At 39.9% G+C, this 26,600-nt stretch overlaps 1 protein-coding gene across 6 annotated transcripts in view; it reads right to left on the reverse strand.

The window, feature by feature from the left end:
- LOC135109616 (uncharacterized) overlaps positions 1-26,600 on the reverse strand; it is a 375,792-nt gene that overhangs the window by 242,208 nt on the left and 106,984 nt on the right. For all 6 annotated transcript variants that reach the window (XM_064021045.1, XM_064021044.1, XM_064021043.1 and 3 more), the window contains exon 7: positions 7,650-7,753. In XM_064021045.1, coding sequence (XP_063877115.1) covers positions 7,650-7,753 — 104 coding nt within the window. The remainder of the gene's footprint in view (positions 1-7,649; positions 7,754-26,600) is intronic.

A 26,600-nucleotide genomic window follows, 5' to 3' on the forward strand; every position in this document is an offset into this window, starting at 1 on the left:
ATCTGTGTAGGAGTGGATAGAACAAGAAGTTTGATTTAGAAAATCACTGATGAATAATAGGAAGAGAGTGGGTGACAGGACAGAACCCTGAGGAATACCACTGTTAGTAGATTTAGAACAGTGGCCATCAACCACAGTAGCAATAGAACGGTCAGAAAGGAAACTTGAGATGAAGTTTAAGAGAGAAAGATAGAAGCTGTAGGAGGGTAGTCTGTAAATCAAAACTTTGTGCCAGACTCTATCAAAAGGCAACAATAAAATTCCACCAAAATCTCTAAAAGAGGATGACCAAGACTCAGTAAGGAAAACCAGAAGATCACCAGTAGAGTGGCCTTGACAGAACCCATACTGGTGATCAGATAGAAGGTTGTGAAGTGATAGATTCAAAAACTTTAGAAAGGCAGGAAATTAAAGCAATATGATGGTAGTTTGAGGGGTTAGAACAGTCACCTTTATTAAGAACAGGCTGAATGTAGGCAAACTTCCAGCAAGAAGGAAAGGTATATGTTGAGAGAGAGTTGAAAGAGTCTGATTATGCAAGGTGCAAGCACAGAGGCACAGTTTTGGAGAACAATAAGAGGGACCCCATCAGGTCCATAAGCCCTACAAGGGTTTAGGCCAGTGAAGGCATGGAAGACATCACTGCAAAAGATTTTAATGGTTAGCATGAAATAGTCAGAGGGTGGAAGAGAGAGGGAGGAACAAATCCCGAATCATCCAAGGTTTGAGCAAAGAGTTCAGCTTTAAAAATAGATAAGATGGCAGTGGTGCCATCTGGTTGAAATAAAGGAGGAAAAGATGAAGATGCAAAGTTACTGGAGATATTTTTGGCTAGGTACCATAAGTCATGAGGGGAGTTATATCTTCAAAATATTTTGACACTTTCTATCAACCCTTAAACAGTAGGTGGCAAATGTGATTGTTTGCATACATATTGGATAGATTTCTCAAAATCACATAAAACTAGGATGAAATTACAGTACTAATATATTTGTAGCACTGCTAATTCTGAATACAATAATATACATGTCACCAGAAAAGGAAACATCCTAACAACATTATGGTGGTTCAAACATTCACCCTCCTTCTGAGGCAAGTGATGTGCTGGGAAGTAACTAACCCCACCTCTGGACCCTTGAATTGTGCACACTTCCCTGCCTATGGGAACAAACCGCACACACGTATCTTGAATCAGGTGTACTTTCTTTATTTCCTTTCATTTCTACCTCTCCATGCATAGAACTTGCTTTGAAAGAGAGAGAGAGAGAGAGAGAGAGAGAGAGAGAGAGAGAGAGAGAGAGAGAGAGAGAGAGAGAGAGAGAGAGAGAGAGAGAGAGAGAGAGAGAGAGAGAGAGAGAGTAGACATACATATACCCTTATCTACCACGCATCTACACCTGTCACTCAAACAAAAGTCCTAATTGCTTTCACTGCTGTGATTTATTGTTCCTATATCTTTCCTTTTTTTTTTTTTTGCATGAATGAAATTATTGATCCATTGACTGAATATTGTACTGTTGTACTGTATTGACTGAATACTGTATTCTACACACACCCACACAAACACATCCAGTTTCACATAAAATCAAATGCACTCTTTCACAGACACATAAACACTCTTCTATGCACACACACACACACACACACACGGTGCAGGAGATGAAGATAATGGAGGACCAAGATGTAAGGAAAGCAACAGGCCCAGACAGGGTATGTAATTAGATTTTAAAGGAGTGTAGTCAGCAGCTGGCCAAAATGATCCACAGTCATAATACATTCATTAAGAGGAAAGTCCCACTGGACTGGAAAAGAAAAGATATAGTGCTGATTTTCAAGGGAGGAAATAAGGATGACCCTTCAAAACACAGACCAGTGTCATTAACAAGTGTACTGGCTAAGATATGCAAAAGAATTGTAAAAGATAAATCGATCAAGTACTTGGAAGAAAATGATGTGTTGACAAACAGACAATTTGGTTTTCAAAGAGGAAGATCATGTACTACAAATCAGTTGAGTTTCTATTCACGAGTTATAGTCATTGTGCAGGAGAGAGATAGGTGGGCAGACTGTATTTATTAGGACCTCAAAAAAGCATTTGACGAAGTCCCACATAGAAGGTTGTTATGGAAGCTGAAGATTTTAGGAGGAATGCAAGAAGGGCTTCTTGGAAGATAGAGATGAGAACAGTAATTAAGGTTCATAGGTTATCCTGGAAGAAAGTTTTAAGTGGGGTCCACATGATTCTATGTTGGCAATGGTAATGTTTGCTGTGCACATTAATGATATGCCAAAAGAAATAACCAGCTACATTAGCTTTATTTTTTATTTATTTATTTTTTTTTTTTTTATGTAGGAAGGACACTGGCAAAGGGCAAAAAAAATCCAATAAAAAAATGCCCACTGAAATGCCAGTCCCATAAAAGGGTCAAAGCAGTAGTCAAAAATTGATGAATAAGTGTCTTGAAACCTCCGTCTTGAGGGCATTCAAGTCATAGGAAGGTGGAAATACAGAAGCAGGCAGGGAGTTCCAGAGTTTACCAGAGAAAGGGATGAATGATTGGGAATACTGGTTAACTCTTGTGTTAGAGAGGTGGACAGAATAGGGGTGAGAAAGAAGAAAGTCTTGTGCAGCGAGGCCACGGGAGGAGGAGAGGCATGTAGTTAGCAAGGTCAGGAAAGCAGTTAGCATGAAAATAGCAGTAGAAGACAGCTAGAGATGCAACATTGTGGCGATGAAGGAGAGGCTGAAGACAGTCAGTTAGAGGAGAGGAGTTGATGAGACAAACAGCTTTTGATTCCACCCTGTCTAGAAGAGCAGTATGAATGGAACCTCCCCAGACATGTGAAGCATACTCCATACATGGATGGATAAGGCCCTTGTATAGAGTTAGCAGCTGGGGGGGGGGGGTGAGAGAAACTGACGGAGACGTCTCAGAACACCTAACTTCATAGAAGCTGTTTTAGCTAGAGATGAGATGTGAAGTTTCTAGTTCAGATTATAAGTAAAGGACACACCGAGGATGTTTAGTGTAGAAGAGGGGGACAGTTCAATGTAACTGAAGAAGAGGGGATAGTTGTCTGGAAGGTTGTGTCATGCTGATAGATGGAGGAATTGAGTTTTTGAGGCATTGAACAGTCTGCACTGCCCCAATCAGAAATTTTAGAAAGATCACAAGTCAAGCATTCTGTGGCTTCCCTGCGTGAAATGTTTACCTCCTGAAGGGTTGGACGTCTATGAAAAGACATGGAAAGTGCAGGATGGTATCATCAACGTAGGAGTGGATAGGACAAGAAGTTTGGTTTAGAAGATCATCAATGAATAATAAGAGAGTGGGTGACAGGACAGAACCCTGAGGAACACCACTGTTAATAGATTTAGGAGAACAGTGACCGTCTACCACAGCAGCAATAGAATGGTCAGAAAGGAAACTTGAGATTAACTTACAGAGAGAAGGATAGAAGCCGCGGGAGGGTAGTTTGGAAATCAAAGCTTTGTGCCAGACTCTATCAAAAGCTTTTGGTATGTCCAAGGCAACAGCAAAAGATTCACCATAATCTCTAAAAGAGGATGACCAAGACTCAGTAAGGAAGGACTGAGGAGGGATTAGAGAAGTAGGGCAAGATACAGATATGAGATTGTGATCAGAGGAGCCCAACAGAGAAGAAAGGGTGACAGCATAAGCAGAAGGATTAGAGATCAGAAAAAGGTCAAGAATGTTGGGCGTATCTCCAAGACAGTCAGGAATATGAGTGGGGTGTTGTACCAATTCCTCTAGGTTGTGGAGGATAACAAAGTTGAAGGCTAGTTCACCAGGATGATCAGTGAAGGGAGAGGAAAGCCAAAGCTGGTGGTGAACATTGAAGTCTCCAAGAATGGAGATCTCTGCAAAAGGGAAGAGGGTCAGAATGTGCTCCACTTTGGAAGTTAAGTAGTCAAAGAATTTCTTATAGTCAGCACAGATAAATTTAGTTTGAGAGTGACTCTGTAGTTGTAGCCAGATGGTGGAAAACTTGGAAGATTTAAGAGCATGGGTATGAGAGCAGCGTGCGCACGTAAACGCAACATTCAGCTTTGGATCATAAATGAGGATAGAGAAAGTAGGAGTGAACAGAAAAGGGGCTACTGTCAGTTGCCTCAGACACCTGAGTTTCAGTGAGGAAAAGAAGATGAGGTTTAGAAGAGAGGTGGTGTTCTACAGATTGAAAATTAGATCTTAGACCACGAATGTTGCAGAAGTTGATAAAGAAAAAGGGGAGTATCAATACACTTAGGGCCGTCGACAGAAAGGCAGTCCGACCTGGGGACATTTATGGTCCCTTCCCCAGATGGGGACTCCGAGGCTGGTGTAAGAGTCGCCATGATAATTTGGAAATTTTTGAGTGAAGGGTGTGTATGTTATTAGGTGCTTGTAGTTTTGTGTGGAGGAAGAGAGTTGTCTTTAGAGGGCAGGCTGTGACTGCCCCCTTGTGTTGTGAGACACAAAGGGAAACGTTCAGCGAGGTCACAGCTGGGTTTAATGATAAGTTCACAGCACACCCTGAACAGTGCTTTAGACCTCACTAGAAGTAATCATCATTTTGGCAGGTGTCTACTGCCTCCTCCTCCAGACACATTGATAAAATTACTAGAGAGACATTGGACTGACACATTGATAAAATTACTAGAGACAATGAATTTGTTAAAAAGAGTAAGAATGGCATTCTCATATTTAGATGAAGGAATGATAAAAGAATTGTTGATTTCCATGATAAAACCAAGATTGGAATATGCAGCAATGGTGTGGTCTCCTCATATAAGGAGGAATATTATAAAATTAGAAAGAGTACAAAGTGCAGTCACAAAGATTGTTCCAGAGTTGAGTAAGTCAACCTATGAAGCATGATTAAGAATGTTGGAAATTCCTACCCTTGAAAATAGGAGAGAGAAAGGAGATTTGATAAACACTTATAGAATAATAAATGGTATGGAAAATGTGGACAAAGAATATTTTATAACTTCAGACACACAGAGTACAAGGAGACACAGTAAGAAACTGAAGAAAGTTAACTGTAGAAGAGACATAAAGAAGTATAGTTCTCCTCACAGAAGTGTGAACAAATGGAATGAACTCAGTGAAGACATTGTCAATGCCGTAACTGTCCATGCTTTTAAGACAAAACTGGATAGATATAGAAATGGGATACTATGAAATTATCCCCCTCCCGTAAACCACAACTAGGTAAATACAACTAGGTAAATACACACACACACACACACACACACACACACACACACACACACACACACACACACACAGTGTGCAGAAAAGGGCGTGCAGGGTCATCCTTGGCCCTGCATACACCACCTATGAAGAAGCCCTGACCACCCTGAGTCTGTCCAGAATATCCACCAGGCACCGAGAGGCTCTGGAGAAGTTTGGGAAGGGACTACTGCATCATCCGCGTCTCAGAGACATGCTGCCGCCCGACGCGCCTCGCCCTGTCCGTGCCACCAGACACCACAACAAAATAACGCCCCTGAAGGCGCCGCGCACGGACCGGTACAGACTCAGTGCGATTCCCACCATGGTGCGAGCCATCAATCAATAGTATTTCCCTCCTAGATTAGTCTTACCGTTAGGATTAATGTTAAGTTTTTCCCCATCCCCTATGTACATTTTCAGTTTGTCAACTGCCTAAATAATAAACCGTTTATTATTATTATTATTATTATTACACACACACACATATGGCAGCAGCAGAGCTGATAGGACGTGCTTTCTAGTGCTCTGCATATAGAAGGAAGGAATAACATAAAGTGTTCATGGTTGAACAATATATGTTATGAAGACCCAGGAATACCTAGGTGGTAAACAGGGAGGAGAGAAACAGTACCATGAGAATAGTTATCCCATCTCTAGAAAAGTTTGGTTTGGTTTGTTTACATTTTGGACAAACATGGCAAAGGGCAACAACCTAGAGGAAAGGGGATCCTTTGAAGTTTCACTGGAGAAGAAAGAGAACTGAATTATAGATTGCAGTGTAGAAAAATTATGTATATAGAAGAAATGATGGACAAGTTATTGGAGAGAATAGGCACACCAGGAGACAGGTGAGGAGTTGGTGACTATTGCAGCAAAGTTGATTGAGATGAAAGATAAAAATGAGAAGTTAAAGGTGGAAAATGACTGTTTGAAGAAACAAATAAAGAAAAAAGTAGACACTGTTCAAAAAGGAAATGAGGAAATGAAGGCAAGTGTAAAGGATGTGGAAATGAGGCAAAGTGGTTAAATGAACATAAATTTGAAGAAGAATCACTAAAGAAAATAATAGAACAATAAGAAAATGAGAAACAAAACCTGAGAAAGAAAGTGGCAAATGTTATTAAAGAAGAGAAAAGTTAGTGAGAAACATTGTAGAAAAATACGTTGTAAATGCTGAAACTGTTCATGCTTTTAAGACTAAACTAGATAGATATACAGACAGGATACTATGAGATTACTCCCCTCCTGTAAACCACAACTAGGTGAATACACACACAAACAGGAAATTTGAACTGTTCACATCCTTTTTCTTCACATTTAATTCAGGACAGTACTGTACTGTGAAATACAAGACAAACAAGTGTTAATAACTACTGTGAATATAATGCACAGCAGGAATTTGAGAGAGATGAGAGGACATGCATGACTGATCAACTCCCCATAAATAACAAACAGTGTTTGTTAGGTGTATCTTAATTAGCAACCTTCAGATATTGCAAATTTCTGGCTTTGGTGACCCACCCTTCCCTCCTTATGTATTTATTATACTGAGGGTCTATTGTACTAAACTTTAGGATATGTAACTAGTACCCAGCCCCTCACTTAATTACTCATATGACTTATGAAGGCAGAATTACATGAAGACGCCAGCCCTCACCAAGGACACATCCTTCACGTCTGAACTCAATTCACTAACTGAACTACTAAGCAAGGGATGAGGCAGGATGAGACAGGTGGCTGATCTGTTTACACACCCTCCTCCAAGGGAAAGCCATGTAACTCTCATAAACAATGACTCAAAGCTGTCCTGCTTCTAAAATCATTTTAAATTTAATAAATTATTTCACAGAAACTATTGGGGTTTGGTGAAATTTTGTTCTTTTATACTGGACTGTGACTTTCACACTTTCATGGGTTTCAATTTCAGCTTGCTACTATGATAATTGAAAAATGGGGAAAAATTCAAAGATTACCAACAAGTAGGCTGTAGTAAACTTACTGTGAGGACAAGACACACGGCAAGGTAACAGTGCTAGAGCTTTACTCTACCTGCCCACATCATGCAACAACCCCACTACAGGAAAAACATAACAAATTCACTAGTTACTAAAGGCAGGAACTTACTGAAACAAACACATAACATATAATAACTTCACACCCCTCTCCCATAACAATATACATACAATGAGCATATTCACCTCTATAAATATGAAATGGTTCATATACTATAATATATATATATATATATATATATATATATATATATATATATATATATATATATATATATATATATATATATATATATATATATATATATATATATATAATAACTTCACTCCCCCTCTTGTAACAATATACATACAATAAGCATATTCACCTCTATAAATATGAAATGGTTCCTACCTTGATACTTTGTGAGACAGCACCTTGGAGTTGGGAGTCCAGTAATGGTCTATATATTGCTGCAGCAGCTGTCGATACTTAATTTTCTCTTCATGCAAGAAACTCTGTTGATGATGCATGTCTTATTAGATAGTTCACATTTTCATCTGACATATAACATCACCTCACTGGCTACAAATGTATACAAATGTATAGGAAATACAAGAAAAAATAAAATCACTACCAAAAAAGCACACTGTTAAAAATATTGGCATTTCCATTGTTTGCTGAAATAGGGAAAGACACAAGCTCAAAATACAACTAACATTAATAAGCTTTGTTATGTAACTGGTTACTTCAGTGTCTGAATATCATAATGACAAATTTCATAAACTGTGCCAATCATGAATGGTTCAGTAACACAGTAGATAAAGCTAGGTACTTTAAGTTGGAATGGATTTTTCTCTTTTTAATGTCTTAATTTTTGTCTAGTCTGTTTAAAGATTAAAGTTTTAATTTTGGCTTTTTCATTACGATTGTGCATTTTAGTATACAAATACATATAATTTATTCATCCATCCCTCTCTCTCTTTAGTCTTTTATCTATAACTTTTCAGCAAAAGCTTATTAAATTAATTACACATGATCTCTTTTTCATTCACACTGTATATGAAGTACTTAGAATCATACTATATCAACCACCATAGTACCCAAAACCCTCAGTATCTGGCAAATGACCCAAGACGTACAGAATGCATCCCACAATGATGCTGATATTCCCATTATGTAAACAGAACTTTCACCCATCCATTGCACAGCCTCAAGCTAAACCCAGAGCTTAGATGTATAAAATATCAAGCATCTCTTTAATTCTATTGTCTGTGGCTTTCCTGAATTTTCTCTCTTTTCAACCAGGTGATCATATATTAAGTAAACATCACTGATGAACAATATCCTGTGGACTGCCTCACAGCAAAAGGCCCAACACATCATACAGCACCACTTTGTCTGATTATTTATAGTGTGGTACATATCATTACATGAAGCATTGGCCATGATTTTTCCTAACACCATCTGCTTTCCCTGCATCACTATCAGCACTTCACATAAGATGAATATATTCTGCACACACACACACACACACACACACACACACACACACACACACACACACACACACACATCTACAGAAACATAAATGTAAAATGAAATATAAGGAAAATAAACATAAAAGCAATTTGGATTCAGGAATGGGAGATCCTGTGTCACAAATCTAACCTTTTATACAAGAGTAATAGATGGAATGCAAGAGATGGACAGATGGATTGATGCAGTATACCTGAACCTCAAAAAAGAATTTGACAAAATCCCCAACAAAAGTCTTACGTGGAAATTAGAGAATGAAGGAAGACTAAAGGAAGCAACATTGAGTTAGATGGATGATTATTTACAAGGGAGGGAAATGAGAACAGTAATCAGAGACACTAATTCAAGTTGGTGCAAAGTGACAAGTGGAGTACCGCAAGGATCTGTGCTGGCACCTATTATGTTTCAAATATGAACATAACATGATATGACAGAGGATCTAAATAGTTATATAAATCTTTTTTTTTTTATGTAGGAAGGATACTGGCCAAGGGCAACGAAAATCTAATAAAAAAAAATGCCCACTGAAATGCCAGTCCCATAAAAGGGTCAAAGCATTGCTCAAAAATTGGTGGATAAGTGTCTTGAAACCTCCCTCTTGAAGGAATTCAAGTCATAGGAAGGTGGAAATACAGAAGCAGGCAGGGAGTTCCAGAGTTTACCAGAGAAAGGGATGAATGATTGAGAATACTGATTAACTCTTGCATTAGAGAGGTGGACAGAATAGGGTTGAGAGAAAGAAGAAAGTCTTGTGCAGCGAGGCCGCAAAAGGAGGGGAAGCATGCAGTTAGCAAGATCAGAAGAGCAGTTAGCATGAAAACAGCGGTAGAAGACAGCTAGATATGCAACATTGCAGCGGTGAGAGAGAGGCTGAAGACAGTCAGTTAGAGGAGAGGAGTTGATGAGATGAAAAGCTTTTGATTTCACCCTGTCTAGAAGAGCAGTATGAGTGGAACCCCACCAGACATGTGAAGCATACTCCATACATGGACGGATAAGGCCCTTGTACAGAGTTAGCAGCTGGGGGGTGAGAAAAACTGGCGGAGACGTCTCAGAACACCTAACTTCATAGAAGCTGTTTTAGCTAGAGATGAGATGTGAAGTTTCCAGTTCAGATTATAAGTAAAGGACAGACCGAGGATGTTCAGTGTAGAAGAGGGGGACAGTTGAGTGTCATTGAAGAAGAGGGGATAGTTGTCTGGAAGGTTGTGTCGAGCTGATAGATGGAGGAATTGAGTTTTTCAGGCATTGAACAATACCAAGTTTGCTCTGCCCCAATCAGAAGTTTTAGAAAGATCAGAAGTCAGGCGTTCTGTGGCTTCCCTGTGTGATATGTTTACCTCCTGAAGGGTTGGACGTCTATGAAAAGACGTGGAAAAGTGCAGGGTGGTATCATCAGCGTAGGAGTGGATAGGAAAAGAAGTTTGGTTTAGATCATTAATGAATAATAAGAAGAGAGTGGGTGACAGGACAGAACCCTGAGGAACACCACTGTTAATAGATTTAGGAGAAGAACAGTGACCATCTACCACAGCAGCAATAGAATGGTCAGAAAGGAAACTTGAGAAGTTACAGAAAGTTACAGAAAGAAGGATAGAAACCATAGGAGGGTAGTTTGGAAATCAAAGCTTTGTGCCAGACTCTATCAAAGGCTTTTGATATGTCCAAGACAACAGCAAAAGTTTCACCAAAATCTCTAAAAGAGGATGACCAAGACTCAGTAAGGAAAGCCAGAAGATCACCAGTAGAGCGGCCTTGACGGAACCCATACTGGCGATCAGATAGAAGGTTGTGAAGTGATAGATGTTTAAGAATCTTCCTGTTGAGGATAGATTCAAAAACCTTAGATAAGCAGGAAATTAAAGCAATAGGACAGTAGTTTGAGGGATTAGAGCGGTCACCCTTTTTAGGAACAGGTTGAATGTAGGCAAACTTCCAGCAAGAAGGAAAGGTAGATGTTGACAGACAGAACTGAAAGAGTTTGACTAGGCAAGGTGCAAGCACGGAGGCACAGTTTCGGAGAACAATAGGAGGGACCCCATCAGGTCCATAAGCCTTCCGAGGGTTTAGGCCAGCGAGAGCATGGAAAACATCATTGCGAAGAATTTTAATAGGTGGCATGAAGTAGTCAGAGGGTGGAGGAGAGGGAGGAACAAGCCCAGAATCGTCCAAGGTAGAGTTTTTAGCAAAAGTTTGAGCAAAGAGTTCAGCTTTAGAAATAGATGTAATAGCAGTGGTGCCATCTGGTTGAAGTAGAGGAGGGAAAGAAGAAGAAGCAAAGTTATTGGAGATATTTTTGGCTAGATGCCAGAAATCACGAGGGGAGTTAGATATTGAAAGGTTTTGACATTTTCTGTTAATGAAGGAGTTTTTGGCTAGTTGGAGAACAGACTTGGTATGGTTCCGGGCAGAAATATAAAGTGCATGAGATTCTGGTGATGGAAGGCTTAAGTACCTTTTGTGGGCCACCTCTCTATCATGTATAGCACGAGAACAAGCTGTGTTAAACCAAGGTTTAGAAGGTTTAGGACGAGAAAAAGAGTGAGGAATGTACGCCTCCATTCCAGACACTATCACTTCTGTTATGCGCTCAGCACACAAAGACGGGTCTCTGACACGGAAGCAGTAGTCATTCCAAGGAAAATCAGCAAAATACCTCCTCAGGTCCCCCCAACTAGCAGAGGCAAAACGCCAGAGGCACCTTCGCTTAGGGGGATCCTGAGGAGGGATTGGAGTGGTAGGACAAGATAAAGATATGAGATTGTGATTGGAGGAGCCCAACGGAGAAGAAAGGGTGACAGCATAAGCAGAAGGATTAGAGGTCAGAAAAAGGTCAAGAATGTTGGGCATATCTCCAAGACGGTCAGGAATACGAGTAGGGTGTTGCACCAATTGCTCTAGGTCATGGAGGATAGCAAAGTTGTAGGCTAGTTCACCAGGATGGTCAGTGAAGGGAGAGGAAAGCCAAAGCTGGTGGTGAACATTGAAGTCTCCAAGAATGGAGATCTCTGCAAAAGGGAAGAGGGTCAGAATGTGCTCCACTTTGGAAGTTAAGTAGTCAAAGAATTTCTTATAGTCAGAGGAGTTAGGAGAGAGGTATACAGCACAGATAAATTTAGTATGAGAGTGACTCTGTAGTCGTAGCCAGATGGTGGAAAACTCGGAAGATTCAAGAGCGTGGGCACGAGAGCAGGTTAAGTCTTTGCGCACATAAACGCAGCATCCAGCTTTGGATCGAAAATGAGGATAGAGAAAGTAGGAGGGAACAGAAAAGGGGCTACTGTCAGTTGCCTCAGACACCTGAGTTTCAGTGAGGAAAAGAAGATGAGGTTTAGAAGAGGAGAGGTGGTGTTCTACAGATTGAAAATTAGATCTTAGACCGCGAATGTTGCAGAAGTTAATGAAGAAAAAGTTGAGGGGGGGTGTCAAGACAGTTAGGGTCGTCGACAGAAAGGCAGTCCGACCTGGGGACATTTATGGTCCCCTCCCCAGATGGGGACTCCGAGACTGGTGTAGGAGTCGCCATGATGATTTTAAAATTTTTGGGTGAAGGGTGTGTGCGTTATTAGGTGCTTGTAGTTTTGTGAGGAGGAAGAGAGTTGTCTTTAGAGGGCAGGCTGTGACTGCCTCCTTGTGTTGTGAGACACAAAGGGAAAATGTTGCAGAAGTTAATGAAGAAAAAGTTGAGGGGGGGTGTCAAGACACTTAGGGTCATCGACAGACGACTGCAAGGAGTTACAAAAGGATATTGACAAGATACATGCATGGAGCCCAAGATGGAAATAAGAACTTAATGCCAGAAAATGCCATGTGTTGGAAACAAGAAAAAGTAAGAAGAGAAATTCATGGAATTACAAAATGGGAGGAGAAACAATAGCAAAAGTAATGAAGAAAAATATTTGGGAGTAAAGATCCAGAACACATTATCACCTGAAAGGCACATAAATGAAATACAGTAAAATCCCTCTTATCCGGCATCAACGGGACCGCCGACATGCCGGATACTTGAATATTGCCGGATACTTGAATAGAAGTGAAATTATGTCCACAATCACCACCCTACACTCACGCATCTTACCATAACAAAGATCAGCTGATCTTAATCAGCAGCTGATCTGATCAGCTGCTTAAGTGTAAGCACAACACGCTTCCTCTTTTCTACAACTTTAGGCATGATGAAGGCATCAGGTGATAAACAGTGCACACGCGGGACTGAGTCACTGAGTAAACACAGTGCAGTGGGCTGCGGATGGCGCAAAGCAGTGCGCTCTGGTGGCCAAGGGACAAAGTATGCATCGCGCGGGAATTTTAATCGATTTTATGAGTACACATTGATTTTTTATTGATTTTAAGGCTCGGGGAAAAATGTGCCGGATACTTGAAGCTGCCAGATATTCGAATGCCGGATAAGAGGGATTTTACTGTATTCAGCTTTACATATAACTTGTTAATAACAAGCATTAGTGTGGCGTTTAACTATCTAAATAAAGAAATGATGAAGAAAATGATAACTAGCAAGATACAACCTAAATTGGAATACACAGCTGTAGTTTACGCTACACACAGAAAAAAAAGATATACAGAAACTGGAAAGAATACAGAGGATAGCGACAAAGATGGTACCAGAATTGAAAGATTTAAGCTATTGTAATGTACAGTGAGATAAAGTAACATAAAATGAAGAAAGTACACATGAAAAAACAATGAGAGAGAGAGAGAGAGAGAGAGAGAGAGAGAGAGAGAGAGAGAGAGAGAGAGAGAGAGAGAGAGAGAGAGAGAGAGAGAGAGAGAGAGAGAGAGAGAGAGAGAGAGAGAGAGAGAGAGAGAGAGAGAGATGAGACTTAAACATGTCCTGGTCACATACGTACTCAACTCAGCCTGAAATTCGTAAGATATTTATCCGAACAATTACTCATGTTTTCCACTTAAATTTTCTTACTTCCCTTTATCCATTTGATTTGAGACTCAGCCAATATTTAGTAGAAGAGTTGCCCTTGACAAAGAAACAATCAGTATTCATCTAGCTCCCTTTGTTTAGTCATTAGAGTTTTTAAAATTAAAATGTTTTATTCAAATAAAGACTGTGTGGTGAGCAGATGTGGGCACACGTCTGTAAGTGTGTGTCACACCCCCTCTTTCTTTCCTTTTACCCCCCTTATCAGCAGCAAGGGAGAGTGTTTTGGAACACTTTCTCACAGTCACTACCCAGCAGTTGGAAGGAGCAGACATACTTAGACATTATCTAACATTTAACAGAGACTAAGGCAAAATAATAGCTAGCCAGGTCAGTTGGCTTTAAGGGGATAAGTGAGTCATTACTGGCTGTACACTCCAGCCTACTTACATAGACTAGGAGTCTCCATAGTAGTCTGCCAGTAAGTGTAGTTGTGATCTACACACTATACCCAGGGAAGTGGCTCCTCGCCTATGTGACAGTACAGATTGAGCTGGAGCAGTGAGCGGTGACTGACCCTCCTGTGTCTTTGTGGGGACTCTTTTTGCTATAGTTTCAAGTGTAGTTTCTTGTGTCTCTTGTTAGTAACCCTGTTTTGTCGTAAATGCTACTGTGGGCTGATGCAGCTCAGCTGCAGAGGACCTAAGTAATTACCCACATAGTAAACTTTACTCCCTCCTCAGGTCCTGACAAGGTCTTTCACCCAGGAGGTAGTAAACAACACTACTCAGCTTGAGGCTATAACACTCTGTTGGGCAGTAGGAGGACAGTCACTGTGGGCAGAAGCCCAATGTGGTATCATACCTCGACCATATACATTTTACTGTATGTTAACTGTTTTTTCCTAGATGTGGTTGTCAATTCTTCTGCAGCTGTGGGTTGTTTAGTATATTTCCCTTGTCTATGGGTCAGTAAACAGTCTGATGACCTCCACCTGGAGTTACGACTGTTGTGAATAGGGTGCAGGAGTCCCAAGGGACCCTGTACACCGGTCTCTGAGCCCTGCACTGGATCCACATAAGAGGTGGCCCAGCAAAGCTAGTCCAGGTGCAGTAGCTTGGTGAAGGAGCTGGGACATAACACTATGAAGAAAGATTTGAAAAGATAGGATTACCAACACTACATGAAAGAAAAGAAAGAGGAGACCTGATAACAATGTACAAATTAGTAAACAATATAGAAAGAACAGACTGAAAAATACTTAGTACCACAGATGGAGGAGGGAGACAGATGGATGAGTGGGCATGGGAAAATAAAGAAGAATGGATGTTCAAGCAACATCAAGAAATACAGCTTCCCATTTTGAACTATTGAAATCTGGAATGATTTGAAGGAAGATGCGGTTGTGGCAAACAGTGTACACATGTTTAAAGAAAAACTGGATAAATATGTTTATGGAGACATGACAAAATGAGCTTTGGCTCATGCCCTGTACAATACAACTCTAAATATACACACAGCAGCAGTTGTGGTAGGTGGACATGTCCAATTCAGCTCCACCTCCTACCAGAACCTAGACCATATGTACAGAGTAAAAGACTGCTCAGTCCTGTCTCCAGTATAGATAATAGAGTAAGGGAAATAGTGTGGTAAAAATAACTACTGAAAGGAAGATTTTGGAGGGGCAGTGAACTTTTTTCCAACTGTAAACAAACCACTTCACCCATAGTCAAGATCAAGATGGGACAAGGGGTATCCTATCACCTTATCAGTGAAGCCCTGCTGATTTTCTGGGATTCAGTGATGAGTAGAATGTGGGTAGAATGAATAGGAGGTCATGGAAAGTAGAAGAGGATTATGTAAAATTAAGAGAAGAGATGAGAGAGTTGATCAGAGTAGAGGTAAATTGAAAGTTGGATACGAGTGGTGAGAATATGAAAAGTATTGTGAGGGAATTGAGGGGCATCAAGCAACAAGAGTAGGAGAGGGAAGATGAAAACAAGAAATTAAGAGAAGAGGTATAAAAACTTGCACATCAGAATACTAAAAGCAGGGCAAAAATTCCAGTTTTAAAGAGGGGAAAATGAAGAACTGAAAAACAGGCTGGAAAAGGAGAATAAACAGAATGAGGATATCATGAGAGATAAAAGTTCAAGATATGATGAAACAGGAAGCCCATAGCTGGAAGGAGGTGAGAAAAAAAACAAAAGATTGATATGAAGGAAGTATTGAGGCAACAAAAGGAGAAACATGATAAGCAGATTGAAAAAGAAAAAAAGTGGTTAAGATAATAAAGGAAAAGAGCAAATAGTAAGGGATACAGTACATAAGATGAGTGTTGTGATATTTGGTGACAAAGAAAAGAAATTAACCAATAAGACTGTAAGAGAAAGAGAAGAACTTAAGAGAGCAAAGGAGATAGTAGCAGCAGTGGTGAGTAAGGTAGGGGAGGAAATAATGGAACAAATAGAGGAGGTTCAGAGGATTGGCAAGTATGGTGAAAATGGAGAGAGGCCTCTAAAAATTAGATTTAGCACGCAAAGGGCAACAGAAACTGTAATGATGGGGCCGAGGAAACTGTCAAAGGAGGAAGACATGAAAATATATGGATAAAAAAAAATTTAAATGAGGATGAGAGAAATAAATTGAGAGAAATGAGAGAAGTTAAAGCAAAAAATAAAGAAACAACACAGGATCACGTGAAAGAATTTTTATGAAAAATTCAAACTAAAGGAAAGTGCAGATTTGTGGAGTGGAGAGATAATGCAATTAGCAATGGTGAATACTTTACAGCAGTGGGTAGATGAAGGTTCAAGATACAGAGGGGAAGAGCAACCTTCAATGCTTAACCTATTGCTTACTATGAAAGCCGGAATCCAGGCCAAATATGAAGTATCTGCCACCATTAGCAAAAAGTGATCACATTGTAATATAAGTTAAATTTGAAGGAATAAAGCAAATAATTAAGAAAGCTCACTGATATCCCAATCCCCAAATAGAGTCTAAAGTGGTAGTCAAAAATTGAAGGATAAGTGTCTTCAAATCTTTAGCATGAAAATAGCAGCAGAAGATAGCAAGAGATGCAACATTACAGCAATGAAAAAGGAACCGAAGACAGTCAGTGGAGAGGAGTTGATGAGACAAAAAGCTTTTGATTCCACCCTTTCTAGAAGAGCAGTATGAGTGGAAACCCCCCAGACATGTACAGCATACTCCATGCATGGACAGATAATGCCCCTGTGCAAAATTAATAGCTGGGAGTAGTGAGAAACACTGGTAGAGACGTCTCAGAATGCCTAAATTCATAGTAGCAGTTTTAGCTAGAGATGAGATGTGAAGTATCCAGTATAGATTATAAGAAAAGGACAGACCGAGGATGTTCAGTATAGAAGAGGGAGACAGTTGAGTGTCATTGAAGAAGAGGGGATAGGAGTCTGGAAGGTTGTGTCGAGTTGATGGATGGAGGAATTGAGTTTTTGAGGCATTGAAAAATACCAAGTTTGCTCTGCCCCAATCAGAAATTTTAAAGAGATCAGAAATCAGGCATCTTGTGGCTTCCCTGCATGAACTGTTTACTTCCTGGAGGGTTAGACATCTACAAAAAGAGGTGGAAAAGTACAGGGTGGTATCATCAGCGTAAGAGTGGATAGGACAATAAGTTTGGTTTAAAAGATCATTGATGAATAATAGGAAGAGAGTAGGTGACAGGACAGAACCCTGAGGAGCACCACTGTTAATTGATTTAGGAGAACAGTGACCGTCTACCACAGCAGCAATAGAACAGTCAGATAGGAAATTTGAGATGAAGTTACTGAGAGAAGGATAGAAGCCATAGGAGGGTAGTTTAGAAATCAAAAGCTTTGTGCCAGACTCTATCAAAAGCTTTTGATGTATTTAAGGCAACAGCAAAAGTTTCACCAAAATCTCTTAAAAAAGATGACCAAGACTCAGTAAGGAAAGCCAGAAGATCACCAGTAGAGTGGTCTTGACGAAACCCATATTGGCAATCAGATAGAAGGTTGTGAAGTGATAGATGTTTAAGAATCTTCCTCTTGAGGATAGATTCAAAAACTTTACATAGGCAGGAAATTAATGCAATAATCTTGAATCATCCAAGGTAGAGCTTTAGAGATAAATGTGAAAGCAGTGGTGCCATCTGGTTGAAAGGAGAGAAAGATGTTTTTGGTTAGGTACCAGAAGTCATGAGGAGAGTTAGATCTTGAAAGATTTTGACACTTTCTATTAATGAAGGAGTTTTTGGCTAATTGGAGATCAGACTTGGCATGCTTCCAGGCAGAAATATATAATGCATGAGATTCTGATGATGGAAGGCTCAAGTATCTTTTGTGGGCCACCTCTCTATCGTGTATAGCACTAAAACAAGCTGACTTAAAACAAGGATTGGAAGGTTTAGGTCGAGAAAAAAAAGAGTGAGGAATGTATGTCTCCATGCCAGACACTATCACCTCTGTTATTCGCTCAGCACACAGATATGGGTCTCTGACACAGAAGCAGTAGTCATTCCAAGGAAAATCAGCACGATACTTCCTCAGGTCCCGCCAACTAGCCAAGGCAAAACACTAGAGGCACCTCCACTTAGGGGAGGATCCTGAGGAGGGACTGGAGCGGTAGAAGATACAGATATGAAATTGTGATTGGAGGAGCCCAACAAAGAAGAGAGAGTAACAACATAATAAAAAAATAAATAAATAAAAATTAGAGGTTAGTAAAAGGTCAAGAATGTTGGGCTTATTTCCAAGACAGTCAGGAATATGAGTAGGGTGTTGCACCAATTGCTCTAGGCCATGAAGGATAGCAAAGTTAAAGGCTAGTTCATCAGGATGGTCAGTGGAGAGAGAGGAAAGCCAAAGCTGGTGGTAAACATTGAAGTCTCCAGGAATGGAGAGTTCCACAAAAAGGAATAGAGTCAGAATGTGCTCCACTTTGGAAGTTAAGTAGTCAAAGAATTTCTTATAGTCAGAGGAGCTAGATGAGAGGCATACAGCACAGATAAATTTTTGTTTGAGAGTGGCTCTGTAGTCGTAGCCAGATGGTGGAAAACTCAGAAGATTCAAGAGCGTAGGAACAAGAGCAGGTTAAGTCATTGTGCACATAAACACAACATCCAGCTTTGGATTGAAAATGAGGATAGGAAAAGTAGAAGGAAACAGAAATGGGCTACTGTCAGTTGCCTTAAACACCTGTGTTTCAGTGAGGAAAAGAATAGGTTTAGTAGAGGAGAGGTGGTGTTCTACAAATTGAAAATTAGATCTAAGGTCGAGAATGTTGCAGAAGTTAGTGAAGAAAAAGTTGAGTTGGGTGTCAAGACACTTGGGGTCAGTACCAGAAAAGCAGTCCATCCTGGGGACATTTGTGGTCTCCTCCCCATATGGGGACTCCAAGGAGTCGCCATGATAATTTTCAATTGTGAGTGAAGGGTGTGTGTGTAATTAGGTGTTTGTAGTTTTGTGTGAAGAAAGAGAATTGTCTTTAGAAGGCAGGCTGTGACTGCTTCCCTGTGTTGTGAGACACAATGGGAAATGTTCAGTGGGGTCACAGCTGAGAAAGAAGATTGGAAAGAAGACTACAGAAATGGCACACTAAACTATGCAAAATTTTGAAGAACTTCAAAAATTTATGGAAGTATACAGTGGGATAACTTGTTGAAAGACAAGGATGTACAGACAAAATATGAAGCACTATTAGATAAGTACAATGAGGGAGTGTTTAAACTTGTACCAATGCACAAAGTAAAAAAGAGCAGGCATAGTTGGTACAAAGCCAGATGTGCAAAGGCTAAAAAGGACAAGGACAAGGCATGGAAGATGATGAAGAAGCAGTGGAATGAAGGAAACAATTAATATAAACAAGCCAGAAATAAATATCTTAAGATAAGAGAAGAAGAAAAGAACTTTGAAAAAATATTGTGAACAAATGTACAGAAAATTCAAAGCTTGTCTATAGATAAGTAAATGGTAAAATGAAACATAGAGACAGTATTAAGTTAAAAAGAGGCAGAAGGGCATATGAAGATGACAAGAAGATGAACAAAATTATGAACAAGAGTTTTAAATCCATATTTAAAAGGGAAGCAGATTTTATAACTCCTACAGGTGGAGTGTCAAATGAGGGGTTACATGAAAATAAGGTGAAAAAGTATGAAATCTACAAGCTGCTGACTGACTTAGAAGTCAGAAAAAGCAATGGGACCAGATGGTGAAGGTGGGTACTGAAAGAATGTAGATGCCAACTGCTGGAGCCAATCTAGAATGTGATAAATAGTTCGTTAAACGAAGGAAGAATGTCTAAAGAATGGAAAAAGAGCCAATATAATACCTATCCATAAAGGTGATAAAATGGAGCCACAGAACTGCAGACCAGTATCATTAACTAGCATCACAAGTAAACTCTGAAAAAGCAAATGGATACAATATTTGGAAGAAAATAAGGTAATTACAGATAAACAATTTGGATTTGACAAAAGAAATCACATGTTACAAATCTGCTGAGCTTCTATACAAGAGTGATAGATGTGGTGCAAGAGAGAGAGAGATGGTTGGATGGATGCTGTATATCTGGATATAAAAATAGCATTCGACAGGGTTGCTCACATGAGCCTACTGTGGAAATTGGAAAATGTAGGAGGTTTAAATGGCAAAATATTAAGTTGGATACAAGACTATTTGAATGTTTCAGATTTCCATAAATGATACACAGAAGGGATTAAATAGTTACATTAATTTGTTTGCTGATGATGCAAAGTTGCTAAGAGCTGTAAAGAACCAGGAGGATTATAAGAAGCTACAGAGAAATTTAGATAAAATTTATGCTTGGAGTCTAAGGTAGAAACTTGAACTTAATCCTGAGAAATGTCATGTGTTAGAAATGGGAGAAAATACAAGGAGACCTACATGGAACTGTAAAACGAATGAAGATGTGATAATGAAAAGTAATAAAGAAAAGGATTTGAGGGTGATTATACAGTACATAATGTCACCAGGGAAACATATGTGGGATTAAATATCCCACATATATTTCCCTGGTGACACTAGAGTGGCTTTTACCTACATAGACATGGGTATGATGAAAAAATAATTACAACCGTGAACACTGCAGTCGTATAGTCTCCACAAAGGAAGAATATAAGGAAACTGGAAAGAATACGGAGGACAGCAACAAAGATGGTGCCAGAATTGAAAGAGAAGAATTATGAAGAGCGACTGGAAGATATGAGATTAGGGAGAGAAAAGGGAAACTTAATAACAATGTACAAATTAATAAACTGAATGGAAAAGGTAGACAGACAAGTTTTGGAGATGCATATAAATGACGGAACAAGATATACAAGAGGACATACAAAAAAGATTGAGTAAATATCTCACTGATATCAAGAAATATAGTTTCCCGTACCAAAGCATTGATCTCTGGAATAGTTTAAGTGAGGAGGTGGTTACAGCTGCTAGTGTGAGCAAATTTAAAGAGAAACTGCATAACTGCAGATATGGTGACAGGACAAATAAGCTTTAGCTCGGACCCTGTACAATAAAAGTAGGTAAATATAACTAGGCAAATATGCACACACACCACACAACAGCCATGGCAGCCACCCTTCAATGATATTATTATGCAGACGAAGAAAGGAAGCTGAACATCACATGGTTATGTCTGATTTTATCAACCTATCAGATGATAATTAGGAAAATTGAAACAACCACTGAGTTCAAAAGACACTGCTGTATCTCTAGAGTCCAAATTGATTACAGTAGTCTATGTGTACAGTAAGAAAAAAATAGTAAAAATAAAATAGTGTGTGTGTGTGTGTGTGTGTGTGTGTGTGTTAGGGAGGGAGAAGGTAGGAAGAAGGTAAGTAAATGTAGTACAAGTATAGTATAAAAATGGATATCTGTATTTAATCTAAACATCCCTTCCTTTATTCTCTCTCTCTCTCTCTCTCTCTCTCTCTCTCTCTCTCTCTCTCTCTCTCTCTCTCTCTCTCTCTCTCTCTCTCTCTCTCTCAAAAAAGTAAAAAGTGTGGTTCAACAGATCATCAATCACCATTAAAGATAGGGAATATTGATAAATTTTATAAGTTTCAATATACTTTAGAAACCATTCCAAAAATTTCCATGAATGCAAACATCTGTTGCTAAAGTATGCTATTTAGAAACAGAACTGGGCACTTATAGGGCAAATTTAGACCATTTTGCCTAGAAGAAAGAAAAAAAAATTATTGCTTTGCTGTATAACATGCACAGCTAATTTTCAAGTTTGTTATGTAGTAAAAAATTGTGCAGTTTCTGCTGAAAAATAGGATACTTTTTTTCCTTGTGATTTATTTATTTTTTTTTATATTGAATAGTTGTTGGAAGTTTTTATTAAATATTTCACACATTTCAGAGTTTTTAAAATTAAATACTGTCTTTCAATCTTTCTACCTTATCTTTGTTTCATCCTTTCACTGATAAAATTATACAGCAATTTTGGTTATCCATTATACTTTTCAGCTATGCTGCTCACTCCTTATGCTTAGGTTAGACATTTACAGATCCGCATATTCAAGAGTTTTCCCATATGGTGCAAAAGAGGCCACCAAGAAATTTTTGCAAACCCAAAACATGCTCTACTGATAAATTTTATGAGTAAATTTTCAACTTATTCTGAAGTGGAGCATATGTATATCACCTATCAGCTTTCCTCTTTGCTTCTATTTTCAATTATTATACCTTTCCATATTTTTATTTTTATTTTTCACCATCATATCACATCTCAATAACTATATCTTAACAATTTTTTTTCTTTATTCCAGACCTCTATTCCATTTCCTTATATCATTGCAGGAGCCATTACTCATATCATGTTCCAGGTTTAATTGGAACTCCCCACATGTAGGTGGACTTAATTCTTGACACTGATCACATGACATGGGCTATTTATTTCAGTAATATTATTTTCTTGCAAATATAAATTACATAGAAGTGCAATGGTATAACTGAATATATAAGCACAAAATTAATACATATTTTTATCAAAGTTACTGTTTATCACAAAACTATGTCTGTACAAAAATATATTGTGCACATTCAGCAAATTCCACAAGTGGTCAGTACATCACTTACTAAGGTTATAACCCTTCCTAGTCCTGGACTTAACACACTTCCTAGCAGGCACCAAACTTACACTAATATAAAGAGGCAGCCATACATTTTTTTTCTTTTTATCTAACGTAGGATGGGCACCAGCCAAGGGCAACAAAATCAGAAAAATAAAGGCCCACTGAGGTGCTAGTCCCCAAATAACATCAGAAACGATAGTAAAAAATTGGAGAGTATCTGAAACCTCCCTCTTGAAAGAGTTCAAGTCATGGGAAGGAGGAAACAGAAGCAGACAGGGAATTCAAAAGTTTACCAAAAAAGGGAATGAATGATTGAGAACACTGGTTAACTCTTGCATTAGAGAAGTGGAGAGAACAGGGGTGAGAGAAAGTAGAAAGTCTTGGGCAGCAAGGTCATGGGAGCAAGGGAGACATGCAATTAGCAAGATTAAAAGAGCAGTTAGTGTGAAAAGAGCAGTAGAGGAGGAGGCAGTAGACACCTGCCAAAACGATAATTACTCCCAGTGATGTCTAAAGCACTGTTCAGGGGGGTGCTGTGAACTTATCATTAAACCCAGCTGTGACCTCACTGAACATTTCCCTTTGTGTCTCACAACACAAGGAGGCAGTCACAGCCTGCCCTCTAAAGACAACTCTCTTCCTCCTCACAAAACTACAAGCACCTAATAACACACACACCCTTCACCCAAAAATTTTAAAATCATCATGGCGACTCCTACACCAGCCTCGGAGTCCCCATCTGGGGAGGGGACCATAAATGTCCCCAGGTCGGACTGCCTTTCTGTCGACGACCCTAACTGTCTTGACACCCCCCCTCAACTTTTTCTTCATTAACTTCTGCAACATTCGCGGTCTAAGATCTAATTTTCAATCTGTAGAACACCACCTCTCCTCTTCTAAACCTCATCTTCTTTTCCTCACTGAAACTCAGGTGTCTGAGGCAACTGACAGTAGCCCCTTTTCTGTTCCCTCCTACTTTCTCTATCCTCATTTTCGATCCAAAGCTGGATGCTGCGTTTACATGTGTATGTGCGCAATGACTTAACCTGCTCTCGTGCCCACGCTCTTGAATCTTCCGAGTTTTCCACCATCTGGCTACGACTACAGAGTCACTCTCATACTAAATTTATCTGTGCTGTATACCTCTCTCCTAACTCCTCTGACTATAAGAAATTCTTTGACTACTTAACTTCCAAAGTGGAGCACATTCTGACCCTCTTCCCTTTTGCAGAGATCTCCATTCTTGGAGACTTCAATGTTCACCACCAGCTTTGGCTTTCCTCTCCCTTCACTGACCATCCTGGTGAACTAGCCTACAACTTTGCTATCCTCCATGACCTAGAGCAATTGGTGCAACACCCTACTCGTATTCCTGACCGTCTTGGAGATATGCCCAACATTCTTGACCTTTTTCTGACCTCTAATCCTTCTGCTTATGCTGTCACCCTTTCTTCTCCGTTGGGCTCCTCCAATCACAATCTCATATCTTTATCTTGTCCTACCACTCCAATCCCTCCTCAGGATCCCCCTAAGCGAAGGTGCCTCTGGCGTTTTGCCTCTGCTAGTTGGGGGGACCTGAGGAGGTATTTTGCTGATTTTCCTTGGAATGACTACTGCTTCCATGTCAGAGACCCGTCTTTGTGTGCTGAGTGCATAACAGAGGTGATAGTGTCTGGCATGGAGGCGTACATTCCTCACTCTTTTTCTCGTCCTAAACCTTCTAAACCTTGGTTCTCGTGCTATACATGATAGAGAGGTGGCCCACAAAAGGTACTTAAGCCTTCCATCACCAGAATCTCATGCACTTTATATTTCTGCCCGGAATCATGCCAAGTCTGTTCTCCAACTAGCCAAAAACTCCTTCATTAACAGAAAATGTCAAAACCTTTCAAGATCTAACTCCCCTCGTGATTTCTGGCATCTAGCCAAAAATATCTCCAATAACTTTGCTTCTTCTTCTTTCCCTCCTCTACTTCAACCATATGGCACCACTGCTATCACATCTATTTCTAAAGCTGAACTCTTTGCTCAAACCTTTGCTAAAAACTCTACCTTGGACGATTCTAGGCTTGTTCCTCCTTCTCCTCCACCCTCTGACTACTTCATGCCACGTATTAAAATTCTTCGCAATGATGTTTTTCATGCCCTCGCTGGCCTAAACCCTCGGAAGGCTTATGGACCTGATGGGGTCCCTCCTATTGTTCTCCGAAACTGTGCCTCCATGCTTGCACCCTGCCTAGTCAAACTCTTTCAGCTCTGTCTGTCAACATCTACCTTTCCTTCTTGCTGGAAGTTTGCCTACATTCAACCTGTTCCTAAAAAGGGTGACCGCTCTAATCCCTCAAACTACCGTCCTATTGCTTTAATTTCCTGCTTATCTAAAGTTTTTTAATCTATCCTCAACAGGAAGATTCTTAAACATCTATCACTTCACAACCTTCTATCTGATCGCCAGTATGGGTTCCGTCAAGGCCGCTCTACTGGTGATCTTCTGGCTTTCCTTACTGAGTCTTGGTCATCCTCTTTTAGAGATTTTGGTGAAACTTTTGCTGTTGCCTTGGACATATCAAAAGCCTTTGATAGAGTCTGGCACAAAGCTTTGATTTCCAAACTACCCTCCTACAGTTTCTATCCTTCTCTCTGTAACTTCATCTCAAGTTTCCTTTCTGACCGTTCTATTGCTGCTGTGGTAGACGGTCACTGTTCTTCTCCTAAATCTATTAACAGTGGTGTTCCTCAGGGTTCTGTCCCATCACCCACTCTCTTCTTACTTCTTATTATTCATTAATGATCTTCTAAACCAAACTTCTTGTCCTATCCACTCCTACGCTGATGATACCACCCTGCACTTTTCCATGTCTCTTCATAGACGTCCAACCCTTCAGGAGGTAAACATATCACGCAGGGAAGCCACAGAACGCCTGACTTCTGATCTTTCTAAAACTTCTGATTGGGGCAAAGCAAACTTGGTATTGTTCAATGCCTCAAAAACTCAATTCCTCCATCTATCAACTCGACACAACCTTCCAGACAACTATCCCCTCTTCTTCAATGACACTCAACTGTCCCCCTCTTCTACACTGAACATCCTCGGTCTGTCCTTTACTTATAATCTGAACTGGAAACTTCACATCTCATCTCTAGCTAAAATAGCTTCTATGAAGTTAGGTGTTCTGAGACGTCTCCGCCAGTTTTTCTCACCCCCCCAGCTGCTAACTCTGTACAAGGGCCTTATCCGTCCACGTATGGAGTATGCTTCACATGTCTGGGGGGGTTCCACTCATACTGCTCTTCTAGACAGGGTGGAATCAAAAGCTTTTCGTCTCATCAACTCCTCTCCTCTAACTGACTGTCTTCAGCCTCTCTCTCACCGCCGCAATGTTGCGTATCTAGCTGTCTTCTACCGCTATTTTCATGCTAACTGCTCTTTTGATCTTGCTAACTGCATGCGTCCCCTCCTTCCGCGGCCTCGCTGCACAAGACTTTCTTCTTTCTCTCACCCCTATTCTGTCCACCTCTCTAACGCAAGAGTTAACCAGTATTCTCAATCATTCATCCCTTTCTCTGGTAAACTCTGGAACTCCCTGCCTGCTTCTGTATTTCCACCTTCCTACGACTTGAATTCCTTCAAGAGGGAGGTTTCAAGACACTTATCCACCAATTTTTGACCACTGCTTTGACCCTTATATGGGACTGGCATTTCAGTGGGCATTTTTTTTAGTAGATTTTTGTTGCCCTTGGCCAGTATCCTTCCTACATAAAAAAAAAAAAAGAAGATAGCAAGAGATTCAACATTGATAATAAGAGAGAGGCTGAAGAG

The sequence above is a fragment of the Scylla paramamosain genome, chromosome 19 (genome assembly GCF_035594125.1).
Source record: "Scylla paramamosain isolate STU-SP2022 chromosome 19, ASM3559412v1, whole genome shotgun sequence".
In the NCBI taxonomy this organism is placed as follows: domain Eukaryota; kingdom Metazoa; phylum Arthropoda; class Malacostraca; order Decapoda; family Portunidae; genus Scylla; species Scylla paramamosain.